This window comes from Lycorma delicatula, chromosome 1 (genome assembly GCF_047948215.1).
Source record: "Lycorma delicatula isolate Av1 chromosome 1, ASM4794821v1, whole genome shotgun sequence".
Lineage (NCBI taxonomy): Eukaryota > Metazoa > Arthropoda > Insecta > Hemiptera > Fulgoridae > Lycorma > Lycorma delicatula.
The window spans coordinates 384,057,429-384,082,395 of NC_134455.1; the positions used below are offsets into that span (position 1 = coordinate 384,057,429).

At 36.1% G+C, this 24,967-nt stretch overlaps 1 protein-coding gene across 1 annotated transcript in view; it reads right to left on the bottom strand.

Moving 5' to 3' along the window:
• Positions 1–2,711: 2,711 nt before the first annotated feature.
• The window catches only part of LOC142317322 (uncharacterized), a 131,976-nt gene continuing 109,720 nt past the window's right edge, over positions 2,712–24,967 (bottom strand). The window contains exons 16-17 of the mRNA XM_075353775.1: positions 13,485–13,608; positions 2,712–2,946 (exon numbers count right to left, since the gene is read on the bottom strand). Coding sequence (XP_075209890.1) covers positions 2,923–2,946; positions 13,485–13,608 — 148 coding nt within the window. The 3' untranslated portion in view covers positions 2,712–2,922. The remainder of the gene's footprint in view (positions 2,947–13,484; positions 13,609–24,967) is intronic.

The following is a 24,967-nucleotide window of genomic DNA, read 5'->3' on the forward strand; positions in this document are numbered from 1 at the left end:
CAGACGAGCTTCTCCATAGCCTCGATGCTGCAAGACTACAGAAATGGTCAGAAAGGTTGAAAAGCCTGAACATTCAGACCTCGAGTCGTCACGCATGGACTCTGCTAAGAAATTTAGGAAACGGATCTCCTATTTAGAGACCAAAAGCAGGTGTTTCCCTCCAACACCGTGGCATCCCACGTAGTGGCGACATCCAGAGCATTAACATCCAGCGCACACAATTGAGATAAAACGCAACGCAAACTAAGAAAATTCAGGAAGAAGGCAGGAGAGATTGTGTACGCTCACCCTTTTACACTTGAAGAGATTGAGTCGGCGCTCAAAGATGTTGCTCCAGGGAAAGCACCAGGGTTCAATGTTATCAATCCGGAATTTTTATTAAACTGCGGAAAATACGCACAACTTTAGATGGCCAGATTCTTCATATAGGTGACATAATGGTGACTAGTAGCGTGCCTAGAGAATTCAAGCGATCGTAGGTAGTAGCCATTTAAAAACAGGGAAACCAGCAAACTTAACTAAGAGCTACCTATAGACCTATAGCATTGCTATCAGTGACATATAAATTACTAGAAAGGCTTATCTATAACAGAATCTGTCAGAGGATATATGATGTTATACCGATTGAACAAGCAGGCTTTTGGCTAAAACGAAGTGGCACCGATCAGGTTCTCTCGCTCACAACGTACGTTGATGCGGGGTTCCAAAGAAATCTTAAAACCTCTGCTGCATTCGTTAAATTATCAGCCGCTTACGACACTGTCTGGAGAGAAGGAATGATTTGTAAGGTCGTCCGTGTAATCCCATGCAAACTTACAGCTCGCCTCCTTCATAACATGTTGAACGACAGAATGTTCCAAGTTATCATGGGATCCGATATAAGCTCACCGAGGAAACTCAAAAACGGCCTGCCAGAAGGTTCGGTACTTGCGCCTCTTCTTTTCAGGCTATATTTGCGGACATGCAAGAGACAAGATCTATAAAGCATGGCTACGCCGATGACTGGGTGCTAACAATAAAATATAATAATTTTAAGAGTCGGAGGAGGTCCTGATGGCTGGCCTGGAGAAACTGGGAAGGTACTTCCGGAGATGGAGCCTCCAACCGAATGCTAGTAAAACGTAGGTTTCATGCTTCCATCTGAGTAACAAGTTTGATAATAGGGAGCTTAAAATTCTATTCCAGGATACATGGCTCTTTTACAATAAGTCCCCGAAATACCTAGGCGTGACACTTGATAGAACGCTTTCATTTAAGGAGCACCAAATGAAAACTGCAGGGAAATTGAGAGTGAGAACAAAATCATACATGAGCACTGTGGAACGACGTGCGCATATCGGCTCTGAATCTGGTTTTCTCGGCTGCTGAATATTGTGCGCCAGTGTGGCTTAACAGCCCTTACGTTAATAGAATTGATGCTCATCTTAATAACACTATGAGAATGATTGCCGGGGTTATCACGTCTACTCCCGTGGAATGTCTCCCGGTATTGAGACACACACCACCCCTGAACCTGCGCCGTATGACCGATCTTGTAAGAGAGTACAAGAAGATTATGGACAAGCAAGGTAACCAAATCCTATGTATTACTCAAAGTCCGCCGGGTTTTGACTTGCCATGTAAGACATTGTCAACGCTAGACAGAATACGGTCTCAGGATGGGAGGTGGACCTATTTCCTGTATAAATGGGGTGAAACACCAACGCCCCTTTGTGAGTGTGATGAAAATCAAACTGTCAGACACATCACAGAAGTTTACCCTAGGACAGCTACTGAAGGGAATCCTGAAGATTTCCTGATGGCGTCTCCAGAATAAGTAGCATATATTAATTTGTTAAATCTTTGTTTGTAATTTTGACTGTAATTGGTGTTATGTTTTAGTGCCATACATTAAATTAATAAATAAATATTATAAACAAAAGATAAATCATTAAAATTCAGCAGATTGTTCTGCATGATGTTTAATACATCATGGCTCAGAGAAGTTATAATTAGGGAAATGTCAGACATATATATAGAAGGTATATAATAAGCCGATTTCATATAGCGCATGCTATACGAGTATGCTGGTTTTGTAAATTCATTATTTTCATATGATTTTACAATCATTCAGTGTTTGAACACCGATATCATTACAGTGAAATATTAAAAATAGAGGTTTTCAATAAAAAATTAAATGAATAATATAAGTGGTGATGGAAAATTAACACTAAACAGTCCATAAAATTTTATTGTTTTTCAGTTTTTTTTGTTTTACTTTATTTAAATTTATCTTTTTTTTACTTTGTATTGTATTTTAAAAAACATTCCCGAACTCGTACATCACTCAATTATCGATAAATATTTAGATAAGAAAGAAAGTGATATTTAATCTAAATCAAATTAATAAGTTATTATTCCGTGTCCGGGTTAAAAAATTTGTCCCGCCATATTTATTTAATATGTAGTTGGCAAATGTTTAATATTTGCCCGTACCCCTCACTGGAGTAGAAGACGTCAGTGTTGAGCGATTTACATTAAAAAGTCTAAAAGATTTTCTTGTACTTGTTCCACCATAATATGCACACTTCATTTATTGAACGACCTATTACGCATTTACTGCAGATTCTTGAATTATCATCATAAATCCATTAAATCGATTTTGATATTCGCAAGGTATATCAATAATTTTTCAACTGAAAGACATTTGTTGATAGGAAATAAATAAAAAATTTATAAATTCAAAAAATGTTTTTATTTTATTATTACTATTAAAGTTAAAATTCAAATAATGATTTATAATACATTTATTGATATTTATTCATAATTTTCAATCCAGATAAACATACATCAATTACAATTTTATTTTCTCATATTAAACGCTAATCATAAAATATCAATGCGGGCTGCTGTATGTTTCTCTTTTTTATCCATTTTTACCTTTTATAATTCTCCTTCTGGGAAAATCTGAAAAAAAATAAATATTATAGAAAATGGACTGAAGTAGATTCTTCTGCAATAAATGTATAAAACATTAAAATTACCCCTTTTTTAGATGTACAAAGGAATAAGTAATCTGTATTATAGAGAAAACTAGAAAAAAATGAGGAATCCCTGGATTCATATTTTAACGGAATTACTTAGAAGTTATCTTGTTACGTAAAGGTTAATCATTCGGTTTTTATAGTAATGAATAAGATCCATTACAGTATTTTCTTAACTTACAGCTTAATAAAAAGATGGCTAGTAAAAGTTCTTAGATAGGAGAAGATTGTCTATAATCATTTTCTGATATTTTATAACAAAATTATTCAGACAACTGGTTTCTATAAGCACCTCGATTCAGGTCTTACCGCTAAGAAATTGAATTTTATATGCCTAATGTGCACTTTACAATCTTTTTAACTTGTGAACAGTAGTAAGCAACTACATGGCCCTGTGAGATGAGTATGATATGTATTGCTTGTAAATAAAAAGTAGTCACGTGTGGACTCAGAAAGATCATTCCTGAAACCTGTCGTTAATTGAACTCCAACCATTAACGTACATCTGTTATCCACTGTGTAGTATAAAAATATGGTGACAAATACCTGATTTGTGACGGCGATTTTTAAAGTATGTAACCAGATGTCTTAAAAAAGATTATGAAGTCAAAAACGTAAAATTGTTACAATTTTTCTATGATTAAAGGGATAAACAAACTATTAAATTATATATTCCCTTAAAAAACAAGAATTTTGTTTGTAATAAGCTATTTATGTTATATCATAGAACTGATTAATTATATTATACCACCAAAAAGAAGAAAAATCTTATAATATATTATAATACGTATATAAATTTTCCCTGTAATATAATATTTTAATATTTATATATATATATATATATATATATATATATATATATATATATATATTTATGTAAATATCCTATTTCAGTGATTACTTATAACTACACTAACAACTTGCAGTTAAACGAAACAGCTATCTTCATATTTATAATTCTAAGATTCTGAAATGACACAAAAACCACAAGGAAATTGAATTATACAAAGAAAAAGATTTAAGAGAAATGAAAAAGATGAAATCATATACATTTTTATGTATGGCAATAAATTTTTATTTTATTTTGACTGAAATAAAAGCAACATATACACAGGTGATGTTAAAGGAAGGAAAAGACTTCACATTTCAAAACTGAGAGATACTAGGGCGTAGAAACAAGCGCCGATCCCGTAATTTCAAAATCACTACTATATTTTGCAGAGGTGACATTGCTATGGCTTTTCTAGACATAGTAAAAAGACGCTTTGCCGTGGTAGTTTTTGTTTATGAAAATATATGCTGATATAAAAATCGTTTAATAAAACATATTCTATACTACAACTGTCTTTTTCACTGTATTCATTTCAAGAACTGGTTTTGTCGTGAATAAATATTACTCTAATACAGCGGTTTTGAAACTACTACTCGTACCATTTGTGTAACGGAGACCAACTGCACAATACAAAAACACTGTTGCAATAAAAAAAAATACAATTTTGTATTATACAATATGAAATGATTAGCACAATAGTTTTTATTACTTTTATTAGTATATCAGATCACGGGTTTCCAAACGTTTTGATAGAATATAATAAAAAGTATTTTATCATGCATTTAGATTTCCCTTAAAAACTATTGCAGTACAAAATGTACAAAAATTTTGTATTATACTAAATATACCACAGAATTATTAGTACACAATCTATTAATTATTATTAAAAGAACAGTTCTCAAAGTTTTTAATGTATTATAACACAAAGTATTTTATCGTGTCTTTAACTTTCCCTTTATTTCAGGAAATTATTTGTGTATTGCAACAATATGAATACCAGTTATTCGCCTAGAAAACTGAACACTCAGCTCCGACGGCTTCTTACATGTCTCAGTGTTGATGTCTGATTCATGTATGAATGGCATCACATATATACGAACAAGTATTTTCGTGGCCACTATAAAAGGATTGCCAACTTTTCTCCAGTAGTTAAGCGTCGTAATTCTACAGATAAACGGATACGGTGATTTACATATTTGCAAATTTTTCGAAAATGTTGTTGTTTTACTTTTTAGTTTGATAAAATTGAATTGCCGCCGGTCTCCGTGGCGCGAGTCGTAGCGTCTCGGCATTTCATCCGGAGGTCACGGTTGTGAATCCCGGTCAAGCATGGCGTTTTTATACGCTACAAAAATTGTAATTCACCTCATCCTCTAAAGCAGTACCAAACGGTGGTCCTGGAGGTTAAAAAAAAAATGATTGTGTGGGCATACGTATCGGTTCTTCAGTAATGACTTTTACTATTATATATCCTTCCTTACCTATTTTGCTGGAATTAATTTGGTTTAGTTTAGTTAATTTAGATGACATGAAATATAAGTCGACGTGGATAAATGGTTTAACAAAGCAACGATGGATGTAACACCACCACTTAAAAAGCCTGTACCGTTAAGTCTATTCTGTAATCAGAATTTGCGATGAGTCAAGATCTTTTTCCTACTAAAAAAGAAAAAGACGTAACAAGATGTAATCTGATGTATCTGAGAACAATTTATTGTTTTTCTGTCCTTGAATGCAACAATCATGATTAAAACTGTATCTTAATACTTAGAATTGAACGTTAGAAAACAAACCTAACGATTATTTTGTTCAAAAATGGTCAGAGATAAAATACACAAAGGATATTACACTGTCTTTTGTAGAAGTATTCAAAAAGCAGCTGTGTCATCTTTCTTAGTGAATTTGAGAATGGTAAAATTTGGAAGAGCTCATACAAATTTGGAAGAGTTACAACTGCACAGCTGCTAAATTTGGTGACTTATATGTTGAGTGAATTGTCCTTTATCAAATGACCCGCAGAATTGAAGGGATGGCATCTAACGTTAAACAGATGTTAATATCTTAAGTAAAAACACAAAATTTTTGTGTTGAATATTTATTCGATGCAAATAACATCTGCTTAAATATTCAAAATCTGGATGTCTTCTTTGCAGAAAATAGACTGCACTAAAAGCAGTGCGTTAGCTTTTGTTTGAGGGTGCTCGACCAATGACAGGAAAATTTGGGGATGTCGCATACGAAAAATTATATTCTCATTAATTATACGGATGCCTGAATAATTAAAACATGTTCACAGGAGGCCGTCAAACTTGTCAACTTTATGAAATCTCGGAGTTTGAACTCTGTTTATTTTTGAAACCTTGTTCTGAAATGGGCAACGACACCATTCAGTTATTGATACACATTGAGGTGAAATGGCTTTAATTAGGAAACATTTAAAGCAGGTTATTCCTGCTTTAAATCCAGCTAATCCAGTGTAATCCAGCTACGTTCAGATGCGCTGTAGATCCTAATGGCTGATTCTGAACTGATTGATAGACGAGCTCACAACACTAGCCTACTCAACAAATACTTTTAAACGCCTTAATGAATTAAATTAAATTTGCTAGGTGAAACAACAACAAATCGATTTTCAATTGACGACAAAATAGAAATTTAAAAAATATTTTAATAATAAATAATTGGGTTTCGAATGAAAATTTTCAGTCTTTTACAAATTTCGAAAATTTTGGACAATACAGAAAATTGAAATGAAAGATAATATCACAAATTCTGCAGCATTATAAAATGCTTTCGCCGAATTTAAAAAAAAAATTTAAGAAGAGAGTTCCGAATTTCAAAACACTTTCACACTGGAAACTTTATTCCTGAAACCCTAACTACGAAACAGAATTTTTGATCTAACTATCATGCGATGAGAATTTTGAAATAGAACTTACTAAATTAGATTTTGGTGAATTTAAGTTAAGGATTAAAATTAATTTCCACTGTTGACCATAAAAGCATTGTTAGTTTTAATTCTACTTTCTACCACATATTTTTATAAAACTAGATTTCTTGCTGTATTGACAATAAAAAATAAATTTGTAATAAATTGAACCTTGACCAAAATTTTTGCGTAGGTAAGAAGGGCTTAAAAGCCATATGAACATTACTCAATCTTCTGAGTACTGAGCAGCTGAGAGCAATGAAAACTACAGCGTTTATTTTCCAAGAAAATATAGCTCTCTGAATTTTCATGTAACAAAGATGGAGGCGCATTCCTTGGTTAAATAGTCCGCAGGTTAACTAGCCCCCGTACAGATATCCGGGTGGGATCTACTAAGGAAGATGTCACCAGAAAATTAAAAAGTAACATCCTACGAGTCGGAGCGTAGAATGTTAGAAGTCTAAAAAGTGTTTGTGGGTTGGACAATTTAAAGAGGAAATGGATAAGTTTAATTTAGAAGTAATAGGAATTAGCAAGGTTTAGTGGGAAGAGGAAAACGACTTTTGGTCAAGTGATTTTTAGAATAGTTAAATCAGCTTCAAATAAAGGGCAGGCAGGAGTAGGTTTCATAATGAACAAGAAGATAGGGAAGAGAGTAGAGTATCTCAAAATGCTAGCGATAGAATCATAATAAGGATAAAATCAAGACCTAAGTCGACAACAATTGTTAACGTCTATGTGACTACAAGTGCCCGTGATAATGATAATATAGAGTGTGTATACGAAAGAAATAGACGAAGCAATTAAACATATAAAAGGGGATGAAAATTTAATATTAGTTGGAGATTGTAATGCAAGCACTGGAAGGAAATATAGATGGTGAATAAGGGCTGGACAAATGGAATGAATGAGGGGACCGATTCATTGAGCTTTACATGAAGTATAATTTAGTAATAGCCACCACCCAGTTTACAAATCATAATAGAAGAATATACGCACGGAAAAAGCCAGGTGATACTTCAAGGTATGAGATAGATTATATTATGGTCAAGCAAAGATTTAGAAATCAACTCGTCGACTGGAAAGCTTACCCTGGAGCAGACATTGAAAAAGACCATAATTTAGTGATAATGAAATGTAGATTGGGGTTTAAAATCCTAAAGAAAAGGTGTCAGATGAATTAGTGAAATTTAGAAAAGCTTCACGAAGAGGAAATAAAGAAGATTTTTTAGGAGGATATCGCAAGAGGTCTGAGTAAAAACGATAAGTTAGAAAATGTGGAAGAAGAATGAGAGAATGTTAAAAAGGAAATTCTTAAATCAGCAGAAGCCAACTTAGGCGGAACAAGGAGAACTGGTGAAAACCTTGGCTTTCAGAGGTTGTATTGCAGCTCTTGGATGAACGTAGTAAATATAAGAATGTAAATATAAGAAGAACATAAATGAACTATCGACAATTAAGAAATGCTATAAGCAGGATGTAAAAACTAACCAAAGAAGAGTGGATTAAAGAAAAGTGTCCAGAATTGGAAAGACAAATGAAAATTTGTAAAATAGACGGAGCATACAGGAAAGGTAGGAAAATTTTAATAACTTGTTAAACTTAAATTTTAAAATTTAATAACTTGTTAAACAAAGATGATACACCGATATACAGTACGAAAGAAAAACTCGATAGGTGGGTGGAATACATTGAAGAGTTAGACGGAGGAAATGAATTAGAAACAGGTTTTAAAGAGGAAGAAGAGGATGAGAAGAAAAATACAATAATGAGATTTGAATTTAAGAGAGCATTAAAAGATTTGAATGGCAAAAAGACACTTCGAATAGACGGGACACGATATCTGCAGATTACTGCGCAGTGCAGGCGAGGAAGCGATAGATAGATTATACAAACTGGTGTGTCATATTTACGGAAAAAGGGAAGTACCGGTAGCCTTCAAAAAGCGTGTTATTGTTATGATACCAAAGAAAGCACGAGCAGAGAAATGTGAAGAATACAGAACAATTAGCTAAACTCTTCATGCATGAAAAATTTTACATTTGGATTCAGGAAAAATAATGGGACAAGGGAAGCAATTTTAGCACTCAGATTAATGGTAGAAAGAAAATTAAAGAAAGATCAACATACATACTTGGAATTTATAGATTTAGAAAAGTCATTTCATAACGTAGACTTGAATGTTCATAATTTTAAATATTTAGGGTTCAAATATAGTCATAGAAGAACAATTTCTAATATTTACAGCTACCAAACTGCAACTCTAATAGTCGAAGAATATAAGAAAGAAGCCGAAATGTAAAAAAGAGTCCGACAAGGATGTTCTCTATTCCCGTTACGTTTTAATTTTTATATAGAACTAGCAGTTAATGATGGTAAAAAAAAACAATTAAGATCTGGAGTAACAGTGTACGGAGAAAGGATAAAGATTTTACGATTTACTAATGGTACAGTATTCTTGCCGAGATTAAAAAAGATTTAGAAGAAACAGTGAATGGCATGGATGAAGTCCTACGCAAGAAAATAAACAAGAACAAAACGAAAGTAATGAAATGTAGTAGAAATAATATAGATGGATTACTGAATATAAAAGTAGGAGGAGAAAAGATTACGGAAGTAGAAGAATATTGTTATTTGGGAAATAAAATTACTAAAGACGGACGAAGCAGGAGCGATGTAAAATGCCGCATAGCACAAGAAAAACGAGCTTTCACGTAAAAATTCAGTTTTTGTTATATCGAAAATTAATTTAAACGTCAGAAAAATATTTTTGAAGGTATATGTTTGGATTGTAGCTTTATATGGAAGTGAAACTTGGACGATTGGAGTACCTGAGAAAAAAATATTAGAAGCTTTTGAAATGTGGAGCTGAAGAAAAATTTAAAAAATCAGATGGTGAATATAGTGACAAATGAATAGGTGTTGCAGCAAATTGATGAGGAGGGAAGCATTTGGAAAAATGTAGGTAAATGAATAGACAAACTTATAGCCCCATACTAAGGCATCCTTTACAATCGCCTTAATATGGGAGGGACATGTAAATGGAAAAGATTGTGCAGGTACGCAACGTTTGGAATATGTATAACAAATTGTTAGGGATTTAGGATACAGGGGGTATATCGAAATGAAATGACTGGCACTAGAAAGGGAATCTTGGTGAGATGCATCAAACCAGTCAAATGATTGAAGAATAAAAAAAGAAATTAATTTATCTAAAGATTAACGTAATAGTTTACACAATACTGCGTAAAATTATTACAAAAATAGGTAAATATTCGTACCAAGAGAAAAGCACGATATAAAAATAAAATTATAAAAATCGATTGCATGAAATAATCAGAAATTATATAATTTTATTTGTTAAAATTTCATGTAAAAATTATTTCTGTAAAAATTTTATAGAGATATTGGGAGAATAGGATTTTTGGCTAACTTTTATCGACTTTCATGTTGCCTATGTGAATTTCATTGGAGAAGGATACCAATACTTATTCCACAATATATTTAGTTACAAATTCTTAAAAATTGTAAATGAAGAATTTTTAAAAAGTAAAAATCAATTGGTGAGCTTTAAGCAATTTCTTTTGTCAAAATTTTAAAACATTTTCATTGACTTATCCTAAAAAAAATAATTTCTATATAGTAATTATCAATGCAATGGCTGCATTTGTTAAATATAATGTATTTAGTGATAACCTTCATAACCGAATAAATTTGAAGACCCATTAAATATTAATGAAAAACCGGTGGAAATAACGCATATTCTTCAAAGAAATTAAACTTTGTTTTGGTTGTGTAATTCAGAAATCTAATGTATTACAGATAATAATTTACGAATTGGTAGGGTTTTTTGAGATTTAATGAGTATTAAATAACTTAATCTTTAAGATTAAAAATAATTATGAAAATTAGAAAAAAGCGAATAAAGTACAATCTATCAGTAAAAAACCTGAATGATTGATAGACAGGCATATAAGTTAAGTTAATAAGTAAAAGGTCAGCAACGTATGCCTGGAAATGAACAAATTTTTATATTAAAAATAAGTAATTACAGTATAATAACAAAGAATTTAATTAAGGAATATTTGTGCAAATATTATTAAAAAAACTAAAATTTTAAAAATTTGTAATTAATATTCTCTCTCTCCACTCACTCACTCTCTCAATCTCTCACCCTCTTCCTCTCTCTTACTATATATATATATATATATATGTAAATCTCGCGTACGTTACAATTATTTAATGGTGCCATAACAGTTATCTTATATCTTAGACTATCTATGTAAGGAGACTATGTATGTTTATATCCAGTTTAACTGTTAAATACGTAAGAAAGAAGAGGCTATGTATAAGTACATAGATAAACTACTAAACAATCAAACACCTATGAAATACATGTAAAAACAGATGAATTTTGGCGCTGATTCTTAAATAATTAAAATCATAGGTTGATGTTGTTGTCAACTCTTTATTATAATTGAATATACGTTTGAATATATAAATTGAATCTTTAATATAGTTGAAATATTAAATGAATTATTTATATGTTATTAAATTTTTATTATAATTGAATTATGATCTGGGACTGTTACTGAATGCGATTATACAAGAATAATGGGATTGCCATTTGTAGGCGACTGGCTGGAACTGAACAAGCCTGACGACTGAGGAAAGAAAACTGGATGACCACAAGAATGACGATGCATTTTATTAAATAATATTGCTGGAGCCGCTGCTTCGTCATGAATCCAGTGTATCCGAACTAGCATTGTGAACTTTCAATTCCCACCCTATGGAGAAGAACACCCACCTCGTGACGGGTCTGGTTGCCATATCACCCCCTCCGTTCCTATCCATGAGAGGCTTAATCGGAGGACGTCTTCTTGCCTCAAACTGATCATATTCCACAGTCATCAGTCCGGCCACGTAAGATTCCACCGATCCAGATGTCGCGAGTGACAACCACATCGGTAAATTCCGCCCTGGTAAAGTTTTGCCTTCGTAGAAGATATCAGACACCTAATTCTACCACGTGGCCCTCAAGAACTGCTAAACCCGCGAAAGATCAAAGACCCCGCGCCTAAATCTACACATTCTATCTTCATCTAAACCGTATGTACCCATTATACAACCATTTCAATAAATTTCAGACCACGACCGCATATTAATAATTCAGTTAAAATTCATTTCACGACAACCAATAATAATTAATTAAGTAATTGGAGTGCTACCAGTGAGAAAAAATGTCGCAGAGAATCTCAGGTCTAGTCCTTTCGGGGGCTGAATATAACCTCTAGTCTCCCACTTCAGCTCCAACTTGGAGGACCCCTTGCATCTAGGTTGATCGCAGCCAACATTTACTTATTTGCCTCTTAATAATTGTGCATTCCAATTCAACAAATAGCCGTGCTGTTTGTCAGTAAAATCATACCTAGGAAAATGAAAACCACACTCCCGAGCACGACCCCCATTGTAATTTGAACTACTCTAATACATATAGCTAGATCTATTATACAGCCTATTACAAATGTAACAGGCCGTGTCATCTACCAAAAAGCATTTACAAGCTGTCTTTCCCTGCTTTTTTCTTTCTGACTATTGCAATAAAACCATTGCTAACAAAGGTTTCCTCTCTCGAGTCAGAATAAAAAACTGATTGGTGCATGAGTCTCATCAAAATTTTGCAAATCGTACATCGGTTTGCCAACCAGTGAAAATTACCACAACCAACAACCAATCTTGTTTTAGATAAAATCAAGCTAGACTGACTAAACTGATAAAATCAGCAGGCTGCAAGTTAAGTGATAGCAATTTTCTCTCTCGGTCTTGTTACATGAAGAGAACAGGTAAATTATGGTCGAGCACTAAAAATATAATCGTACTATTGAAAATATATATATATAATTAAAACTATATAAAGGATAACCTCTTTTATCAGTTACACTAAAAATCAAGATCAGTATCTCGGTCGGATGTCAGAAACATTAATATTAGCGTAATTTATTTGCTAATTCATTCAAAATTTAGGAAAAATTGATTACAAGTAAATGATGTTAAGTTCTGATAGAAATATTATCTACAGTTAAAATCACTTAAAGCACCGAAAAGCTGAGTAGTTTTCAATAAAACGTAAAATAAATAATAATAAATAAACTAAAATAAATTGATTGCAGTTAAAAGCCGAAAAATTGTTTCTGGTTAACCCATACGTTGCATCAAATTCATTTAAGCAATCATGATTTATGTCCACAATTAAAAAAAATAAATAAAAAAAAAAACCTTAAAAAATTTTAAGAAATATTAAACTTTGTAGGTGATATCTTTTTACAGTTTTAAACATGTGAAATATAAGAACGAACATAATGAAAATGTGTACTCAGTTAAGAAAGGTTTTAAACCGCGACCAGTTTCGGACTTAAAGAAATATTTTATAGAAAAAAATTGTAAAATAAAAAGTAGTTTAAATGTATCCATGTTAAAACTGTAATCCAGAATTACAGTTAATATAAAAAACCATTTCATTATGCTAATATCATTCACTTATCCCAAAAAAATAAAAGGTCAGAAAAATTATTCTCACTCTCTCACTTTCTTTGTGCGTGCGCGTTCGCCTGTGTAAGTGGTGTAATATATACACACTTGTAACTCGCACACACACACACACACACACACACAACACGATCCGTATTAATCTACTTACATATACAAAGAATCTACAGGTGTAGGAAAAATATAGTTCAAAATGTAATCCGCTAAACACTTTCCCCGTCGTGTTCCGTTTGTAATTATATTTATCCTTTTCATTATTTGAGTATAAGAAGCAACTAAAAAATATAAAAAATAATGAAGATGAGTTAAAATATTAAAACTGAATTAGAATTTTTTACAAAACATTTTAAATTAAATTTTGGCTTCATATAAATAGAATACTGTAATTTGTAATATTTTTACAAATTAATTAAAAAAATTGTAATTTCTCTCGGCTGCAAAGGTGGTATTGTATAAAGAGAATAAAAGTCATTATAAATTTAACTGTTCAAATAATTTAATATTCTTTTTTAAATGGAAGTCAAGTATAGAAAAAGTAAAGCAAATTCGAAGTATCATTTTAAGATTAAAGAAAATTTAATTAACAGACACTAAATTAATTACTCCTTTGCAGTCTTTAGGGCAGTCACACTGGTCACTATATCTCCCTTCTACTCATTTTGTTTCATACGTACGTCACCGTTCCCTCAGATCTTGTCGGACATTCACAATGACAACTATGTTTTGTTTGCGTCGATCTACAGCCATCTTGTCTTATCGGTTCAGCTAGGTCATAATTGTTTTTGGGAACACCTGGTCATAATTTTAAATTAATTCCCTGTTATTTTAGATTTCCTATATCATTTTAAGCAGGGTAAAAATGTTTCCATTTTAGGAGCTTAAAATAAAAATTACGAAAAGTTATTATTGAAAAAATATTTTATTACAATTTATAAACCTCACACCTAGTACAGATTTGACAACACCGTTCGTGACTGTGGATGCCTCAGAAAACGAACGAGTTTAAAGTGTAATCAGTGCTACAAATATACCAATCATAGTTGTGTTTTACGCAATATAGAAATTCAGACCTATACCCAAATAAGTCAACTATTTTAGGTCACCAAACGAGGAGAACGCAACCTCATTCGGGTCCGCGCAGGAGCCGGGGACAAACCGCGCACCAATATCCGGTCCCATCATGGTGTCTCACGTGGCATTACCAAGTCACGATCAGAACCTTACGAGCGGAAGGAAGCCACGGCCCCTGTAGCACGAGTTACCATACCCAAACAGCTAGCCAACCACACCAGCGGGAGCCCCAAATCGAATCACAAACAATACCAATATAACTGTGGCACGATGCCAATGTGCATACCTCCAACCAATCCAATGCCTAAGCCGGAACCCTAGCCACCCGGGATCCTACCACGACCGAGTACCTCGATCAAACTCCCTCTGCAGACCTACAAATAGCAACGGCGCGAAGAAAACCAGCCACTATAGACCATCCTTTGCGGATCATCCAGTTGGTAAGGAGATCCATAAAGGAATCTATTCTCTCAAGTTCCCTAATAGTTCGTGAACGTTCAACCTCGTATCGGGGACAGACGTAGATGACATGGTCCACTCTATCATCAGTCCCGCATTCCGGGCATTGACTCGAATCCACCAAACGAAACCTAGCTAAACTCGCCCGCAGAGAAACTGTGTGATATACTGGTTGTGGAAGATCCATTTAATCGCACCTAAATTATACACTATAGGAAATATACCATGGGTGTAGCGACCTGTGGGGGATTCGCCCACCTGACCTGCCAAGACGCAAGGCACCGGTCTTCAATCTCCTGCTATCGTTCTGACGTCAATATGTTATTTACCTTGGAAATATAGCATTCCTTACACTCATTAGCCAAGTTATATACTGGTTTGACTCCGGCTATAACACAAACTGCCGCCCGCGAGACTGTTCTGTAACCGGCTATAACAGCCAGCAAGGGGAGTCGTTGGGGCCGTCGCAAAATGTTCACGCAATACCCAAACAGCGTGAGCCAAAACAGGCGCAGCATATACCATAATAGCTTCGCTGATACCTTTGTAAAGGATACGCTTAGTACAATAATTCAACCCCCGATCCGGATGTATGGACGGATTCCATAAAAAGTATCAGCAGCCTTTTTTGCTGCATACTGTAGATGTTCCTTGAACCAAAAATTCTCATCTAGTATAACACCCAGGTATTTTTGAGTCGTAACGTACCGAATGGGGAGACCAGCCATTCGAACCCGGATACGCCGGGAAGCAGCCAATCGGTCCTTAAGCAACATTATTGTGGTTTTCTCTGGGCTGAAAATCATCTTAAGTTGGAGATCCCACAGTCGGAGTGGCTCACAAGCACGAGCAGCTAGGAATCCTACCTCGTTACGCGAATCCCCTTCAATCAGTAGCAGCGCGTCGTCAGCATAAGCGATGACTCGGTAATCAAATGGCAACCTTCAACGCAACATCGAATCGAATTCTATGATCCAAAGAAGGGGACTCAGAACACTGCTCTGAGGGCATCCTTTAGTTAAGGTCTTAAGAATCTCCAAGCCACCATCACCATCACGCCCCCGACGGGGAGTCTTATTCATTAAGACTTTGGGGGTTGGCGTCCCCACGGGCCTAGCCTCCGCAGCTTTCCTTCCCACTATACAATGAGCTGCGGAACACTTTACATTATACACATATACTACACCAAGAACACTACATAAATTACAACATGCACACATACACAATTACACAACAACAACCTACACTGATATTTCTTACATTTACACTCGGTGGTGTTGCGACTTCTTACGAAACGCAACCGTAACCCAAGATGGGAACAAATCGTGCCGATGGGTGAATGGCTCTACGTAGTGAGTCTCGAACGATGTCCTCTGGGCACCAGGGCGAACCCAGTTGTATTTAGCTCTAGCTCCAGTACGCGTGCGCTCTGCTAGAGTGGTCCATTTTTCGCCGGTACTCGTGGAACCAAAATTTCTGATCCTATAATTAATCCCAAGATGGTTGGTGGTTCATCTGAAAAAACCACCAATTTAAGTCTTGTGAAGAGACTCGGTCAGCTTTGTCTGACGAGGATAAAAGTCCTACTGAAGAGAACTTCTTAGAATCGAAATATAAAAATATTAGATTCGTTGTTCTCAGAAATAGTCAGGAAGGTGGCTCCCTTCAAAAGGTTTCACCTTTCTTAATTAACAAAACCATAACAGGTGCAAGTGGCTCCCCGAAGAATATCAGGAAATTACGCGACGGATCGATTCTGGTTGAAATATTCAACGATGAACAGGGTCGATCTATCTTACGTCTCCGTAATATGGGTGGTATAAATATAAGTGCAGAATGCCACTAAACGTTAAATACGAGCCGGGGTGTAATTTTTTGTAGAGACCTTCTAGATATAGATATCTCGGAAATAGTTGATGAGCTTTGCCACCAAGACGTTGTTGAAGTGAAACGTATAATGAAACGGCAGAATGGAACAGAAGAACCGACACCGTCTCTTATATTGACATTCAATCTCCCTGTTCACCCAGAAAAGATTAAAGTGGGTTACCTCTCGGTTCGGGTACGACCATTCATACCTAACCCACGGCGATGTTTCAGATGCCAAGGTTTTGGTCACGCTACAACATCTTGCACTAAAACTGAGATCTGTGCTCGATGTGGTAAAGAAGGTCACAACGACACTAACTGCGAAGAAAGTGAAAAATGTGCAAACTGCAGTGGTCCACATACAGCCCGCTCCCGAGATTGCCCAACTTTTAAAGAAGAAAAGGCAATTCTCAAAATCTGTACGGAGCAAAAACTATCTTTTCCGGCTGCACTTCGGAAATATTAAAAGACAAACAATTCACGGAACCTGGTTAAACCAGACGTATCTTTTGCCACCGCTACATCTAAACAAATTCCTACAAATGTTAATAATCAGCAGTGCGGATCCTGCAATGAGCTTAAAAAACTTGTTCAGATGCTATCTGATCAAGTAGCTTCACTTACAGCCACTATCTCAGAGCTGACAAAAATGAATAAAAAGTCCTCTGTCGCAGTTAGTGAATCAAACAGTATGATACATACGAAAGTTCCTATTCCCAAAGTCGTACCGCCACGAATAGCGACTATCACAGCTGGCAGTAAGCCACCTAATATGCTCCCCATAAAGGGAACCCACATAACTATCTCCTCTGGGATGTCAACTACAGCATCCCATTCAAATAAATCTCCTCCACCATCACCTCATATACTGGAGGATATGGTTGAAGAACCACCCGACCCTAGGGCATCGGAGTTCTTTAAAATAAAAAATACAAAAAAGAAAAACCGAATCAGTACAACTAATTTTTATATAATTTCCGAAATTTATTTTTTTATTTATTTTTTACACTTATGAACATTATTCAGTGGAGTGTTAGAGGTATTCGGTCCCGCATTGAAGATATTAGAGTACTAGCGCACACACATGATCCACTTATCATGTGTTTCCAAGAAACTCACCTTCTACAACATGACCGAATTACACTTAGAGGATACTTCTGCGAGAGATACGACTGCCTAGTAGACAGTAGGGAGAGTGGTGGAGTAGCGGTTTTCATGAAGAATGGGGTGTCAGCTACAAGAATTCAACTAACTACTGTCATTCCTGCTATTGCAGTAAAGGTCTCTATTCCCTTCAAATTGCATATCTGCAATCTGTATCTCTCACCGAACACTGAGTTCAGTGCTTTAGATGTCTCAAACCTCCTCACACAAATACCATCTCCATCGTTAATAGTAGGAGACTTCAATGCCCATCATATTTCCTGGGGCTCAACCTTCTGCTCCACTCGAGGAAATATGATAAACAGATTGAGACAAGATTTTGACCTTTGCCTACTGAATAATGGATCACACACATTCATGTCCTTATCAACTAGTACTGTATCTAACCTTGATCTTTCCATATGCTCACCGAATGTGCTCCCTCATTTTAATTAATCAGTTTGTGATGACTTTCACGGCAGTGATCATAGACCAATTATTATTGGGTGTAGACTGCGAGATTAAAAGAAGGCCACGGAGATGGATTGTTGAAAAGGCAGATTGGAACGGATACTGTAAAGCATTCCAATCTCAGTATGACGATGGAGCGAACATCCTCGACCGGTATTCTTCTTTTACGTCCATGATACTTGAGAATGCCAACAGATATATCCCACAAACATCGGGTAATCCTAGACGTCCTTTCGTTCCATGGTGGAACGATGATTGCAAAAATGCTATTAGGAATCAACGGCAGGCACTACGTAAATTTAATCGTAGGCCTACACCTGAACATCTAAATTTATACCGCAGGGCTAGAGCGGTGTGCCGTCGAGTATTCTTGGTCGCTAAGAGGAATTCATGGACGAAATACGTGAGCACTATCTCACACACTACTTGGAAGAAAATTCGTGCTAAATGGAAGAAAATTCGTGCAATTTTCGGATCACCGAAACAATCTATTCTTGGTCTTATTGATGAAGGAGAACTTTCATCATCCTCGGAAGTGGCAAATAGTCTAGCAAAATCTTTCCGCTCGGTGTCTCTCACCTCATCATATAATAACGATTTTCAACGGTACAAGATACAAATAGAAGTATTATCATTAAACATTGGTGATTCGGTTGGTGAATTATACACTCCATTCGTATTCAAAGAATTGTTACATGCACTTAAACATTCACGGGACACTTCCCCTGGACCGGACAACATTCGCCTTTCCATGCTTTCACACCTTCCTAATTCGGCACTACAACAACTTTTGAATATTTTCAACGGTTTATTCTCCGAACAAGTCTTCCCACCCGGCTGGTCAGAAGCATTTATTATACCAGTACTAAAACCTGGTAAAGACCAGACGAACCCCTCAAGCTACCGCCCTATTTCATTAACAAGCGTTTTGTGTAAAATAATGGAGAGAATGATAAACCGCAGACTTACATGGTACTTGGAGAAACATGGCTTTCTATCTCCAGAACAGTGTGGTTTTCGACATGGACGATCTTCTATTGACCATTTAGTGTCACTAGAAACAGCCATACAAAACGATTTCCTAAATCGGCAGCACCTCGTCGCTATCTTCTTCGATATAAAAAAGGCGTATGACACAGCCTGGCGACGTGGTATTCTTAACACTGTTAAAGAATGGGGAATCAAGGGCAATATGCTTGCTTTTATCCGGGGATTCTTAAATCACCGAACGGCTCGTGTTCGTGTGGATGATTCGCTCTCAGATAGTGTCATCTTGGAGAATGGAGTGCCCCAAGGTAGTGTATTAAGTGCCACCTTATTTTCTGTAGCCACAAACGATATTACCAAATGTGTCTCATGCTCTCTATTTGCTGACGACTTTGCTATCTACATTGCAAGCCGTTCAGCACCTACAGCAGAGAGACTACTGCAGAACACTATATCTCACCTTGAAGCTTGGTCCAGGATTACTGGTTTCACATTTTCATCCGAAAAAACAAAATGTGTAGTTTTTTCTCGGCTACGAAACCCTTCTATTCCGCAAATTTTTCTGAACGGAGAGACTATTACTATCTCTACTACGTCAAGTTTCTAGGCTTATTTTTTGATAGCCGTCTTACTTGGGTCAAACATTTAAAAGAATTGAAAACAAAATGTTCCAAACTTCTAGATATGATGCGAGTCCTTACTAACACCAACTGGGGAGCCGATAGATCATGTATGATACGTTTTTACTACTCCTTTGTTCGCTCCCGTTTAGATTATGGTTGTGTCGCCTACTCTTCAGCTCGTCAAACCGTGCTTAAAATGCTGGATAGTGTACATCATGCTTTCCTTCGGCTTGCCACAGGCGCGTTTAGATCAAGTCCTGTTGCAAGCTTACTTGTAGACTGTGGTGAACCATCACTTTGGGATAGACGAGACCAGCTCTTATTATCTTATTTTGCTCGTCTCAGAGGACAGCCAAATCACCCGGTTCTTGACTCGGTCTTTAGAAATCCTAATCTAGGAAAGTATGAGGATCATCCACGTCGTACTGCACCTGTAGGTGTCCGTACCTGGCGTCTGCTGCAGCATATAAATGTTGACACACCGTCATTCTTTCCTATGTATCCTTGCTCATATCCTCCATGGAGAATAAACCTCATAAATTTTAATTTTGACCTGACTACATACAATAAACAATCAACACCATCTATTGTCTTTCAGCAGATGTTTCAGTGAGTTCTCTCCAAGATGAAACCAGATGCGGTTGTATCCACTGATGGATCGAAACAAAACGATACAGTTGGGTGTGCTTTTGTTGTCAATGAGAGAACTTATATGTTTGGTCTACCCGGTATTACGAGTGTGTTTACCGCTGAACTATACGCTATAAATAAGGATCTAAACATCATTAACCCTAAATATAGAAAATTTCTTATTTGCAGTGACTCGTGTAGTGCTCTCCATGCCTTAAAAAACTTTTATTCTAAACATCCTATCGTCATTGAAATTTATAACGCAATCGCTGAGTTGAATAATCGCAACACAGAATTAAGTTTTTGCTGGGTCCCTAGCCACGTAGGGATTCCAGGAAATGAATATGCAGATTCCGCTGCCAAAGAAGCATGTAACCAGCCTCCTTTTACCACCCGAGTTGCTACTTCTGATTTCATAAACTATGTAAAACAATTATTAAGAGCAAGGTGGCAAGGTGATTGGACGGCTACCGTTGATAATAAACTCCGTCAGATTAAAGATTCTGTGTTACCATGGGACTCCTCATACAGAAAACCCCGGCGTGAGGAAGTAGTTCTCTGTCGATTGCGGATAGGACACACGAGGGTCACACACGAGTACCTGTTTACAAGAGAACAACCACCTCTATGCGCAAGATGCAACTGCCGCGTGACTGTGCACCACATACTCGTGGACTGCGTATGTTATGCGGCATTGCGTCGCAAATTTAAACTACCCAGAAACATCCGTGGTATCTTGCGTAATGATAAAGAGGTTTTAAACCGCATGTTTCTGTTTTTACGTAGTATAGGGTTAATACAAAAAATTTAATTAGTATGTATTGTTTTGTAATTGTATGTATTGTTTTTGTTATCCGAGTAGCGGACCTTTTACACTCCCTATCGGAATTTTGTTTTTTATATATATATATATATATATATATATTCATATTTTTTTGTTTTAAGTTACATGTTAGTGTTTTTGTTATTCGAGAATAGGCTTTTTACACCCATTCCGGATTTTGTTTTCTGTGATAGTAGTTTTAAGTTTTAATTTTATGTAACAATTTTAATTACTTTTATTTATTTATTTTCCGGACGATGATAACGTCCAACCGTTTTTCGCCCTAAAAAAAAATCACCATCACGCAGGGAAACGGCCTAATGGCTTAAAAAAATTGAGAGCACTTCTAGTTCATTTCGATTAAACTTAAGCTTCTACATCTAAAGCAGGGCATAGGGCTACCCTAAGTTGTTAAATGCTCCGGATACGTCCAGAAAAATCCATAATATATATTTACTTGGACAAGAGGAAGCTATATCCATCACCTTTACTACGGCATCCTCAGTGCTCTTGCTTAGTCAGAAACCATACTGGCTGTCCATTTGCAAATGATTAGTGGCCAATTTAACATTAATACGCAAATATTGGACCTTTTCAAAAACCTTGCCAATCACGGGCAAGAGCGTTAGTGGACGGTAAGAAGACCTAACAGTAGGATCTTTCTCGCCATCCATCTGTGAACAACACCACGCTTCCAACACGCCGGAAAGTAGCCAGCGAAGAGCAACCTATTATAGTAGAGGACTAAGGACCACTGGAAGCGCTCGGACGAGGAGCCACAGTGATACAATCATATCCGGATGTGTTGTGCCGTGTCATGCTACAGATGACCTGCGCACTTCCACCTCAGTGATCTCAGAAGATTGTATGTTGGTCTCGAAAATCCTGACTATCCGCCTGACACGCCAGTAGTATGCAACCTCACCTACCGTAGTGTTATCCGTGAGCAAATCATTCAGAAAAATATTAAAGACTCGGTCCTTATCAATTACCCCACCCTCACAGGTTGACAAAGCTGACAAGAGGATATCTTTCCTGCGCTTATGTCCAAGGGCTCTATACACAACCCCCCAAAGATCTCTATTACCTTGCTCCTGAAAGGTGGAGCGCCAGGAATTACCCTTGGAGAAAAATAATTCTATGAAAGTACCTAGCCCTCGCTCTGCGGTAATCTGCAGTTAGGGCCACACGCCGATCGGGATCACCCTCTCGTTGCGCAGCAATTTTTAATCGGTTCACAGACAGCTTCATTGCTGTCAAATTCCGAGACCACCAAGGCCGCTGCCACTACCGCAGAAGTAAAATTTTCTGCCAGGACATCTAACAGCAGGCCGTCAAGGTCTTGAGAAAAAATCTTCAGTACGGACTCCAACAAAGAGGAGAATTTCGGTCAGTCCGCCTCCCTGGCGGACTGGCCTCTGAAAGAGGCCAGAGAGGCCAGCTCTTTCAGTAGTCGTTAACGGCGTAGGTCAGGCCATATCAACATCGTTCAGTCTTCTCAGTACTGCCAGCTGATAGCAGTACTCTGAATTTTCATATAAAAAAGATGGAGGCGCCTTCGTTGGTAAAATATTGGGCAGGTAAACAAGTCCCCCGTTCGGATTTCCGGGTGGAGAATGCTAAGGAAGGGATCACCTGAAAATTACAAAATAACATTCTAGGAGTCGGAACGTGTAATGTTAGAAGTCTAAAAAAGGTTGGTAGGTTAGAAAATTTAAAGAGGAAAATGAATAGGATAAATGTAGATGTAGTAGGAATTAGCGACGTTCGGTGCAAAGAAGAAAACTACTTTTGGTCATGTGATTTTAAAATAATTAACTCAGCTTCAAGTAGAAAGCAGGCAGGAGTAGGTTTCCTATGAACAAGAAGATAGGGCAAAGAGTAAAGTACTACAAAATGCATAACGATAGAATCATTGTAACAAGGATAAAATCAAAACCTAAACCGACAACGATTGTTAAAGTTTGTATGCATACATCCGTCCACGATGATGAGGTAGAGTGTGAATACGAAGAAATAAGCTAAGCAATTAAACCCATAAAAGGGATGAAAATTTAATAATAGTTGAAGATTGGAATTCAAACATTGGAAAAGGGAAGGAAGGAAATATAGTGGGTAAATACGGGCTGGGCAAGAGGAATGAAAGAGGGGACCTACTTATAGAATTTTGCACGAAGTATAATTTAGTAATTCTCAACACCCAGTTTAAAAATAATAAAAGAAGAATATACACATGGAAAAAACCAGGAGTTATTGAAATATATAAGATAGATTATATCATGGTTAAGCAAAGACTTAGAAATCAACTCGTCAACTCCAAAGCTTACCCTGAAGCAGACATTTCAGAGAATATATTGCAGCTCATGGATGAACGTAGAAAATATAAGAATGCTGGTAATGAAGAACGTAAAAGAACTATCGACAATAAAGAAATACTATAAACAGTAAGTGGAAACTAGGGAAAGAAGAATAGATTAAAGAAAAGTTTTCAGAAGTGGAAAGAGAAATGAACATTGGTAAAATAGACGGAGCATATAGGAAAGTTAAGAAAAGGTTTTGGGTACATAAATGAAAATCTAATAAACAAAGTGATACACCAATTTATAGTACGAAAGGAAAAGTCAATAGGGGGGTGGAATATATTGAAGAGTAATACGGAGGAAATGAATTAGAAAATGGTTTATAGAAGAAGAAGAAGTGGAAGTCGAAGGGAATGAAAGGGGAGAAACAATACTGAGATCTGAATTTAAGAGTTCATTAAAAGATTTGAATGGCAGAAAGGCTCCTGGAATAGACGGAATACCTGTAGAATTACTGCGCAGTGCAGGTGAGGAAGTGGTCGATAGATTATACAAACCGGTGAGTAATATTTACGAAGAAGGGGAATTTCAGTCAGACTTCAAAAAAAGTGTAATTGTCATATGTTGTTGTTGTTTATATGGAAGTGAAACTTGGACGATCGGAGTACCTGAAAAGAAAAGATTGGAAGCTTTTGAAATGTTGTGCAAGAGAAGAATGTTAAAAATCGAATGGGTGGATAAAATGACAAATAAAGAGGTGTTGCGCAAATAGATGAAGAAAGAAGCATTTGGAAAAATATAGTTAAAAGAAGAGACAGACTTATAGGCCACATATCAAGGCATCCTGGAACAGTAGCTTTAATAATGGAGGGACAGGTAGAAGGAAAACATTGTGCAGGCAGGCAACGTTTGGAATATGTAAAACAAATGTTTAGTGATGTAGGATGTTGAGGGTACTGAAATGATACGACTAGCACTAGATAGTGGATCTTAGATAACTGCATCAAACCGCTAAATAACTGAAGACAAAAAAAACATATAGGCCTGCCTATTAAACCACATTAAATTTAAAACTCTGTGATTACTGTATATTTAATAATATATGTAAAATTTTAGAGCTATTTTTTGTTACTTTACATAAGAAAGTACTTTTTCCTTTCATTTATAATTTTGTATTGTATGAAAATTCTCAAAAGAATTCATATTTAATGATTAGCCTTTGGTGGATATATTAAACCAAAATTAAAGAAAAACACAC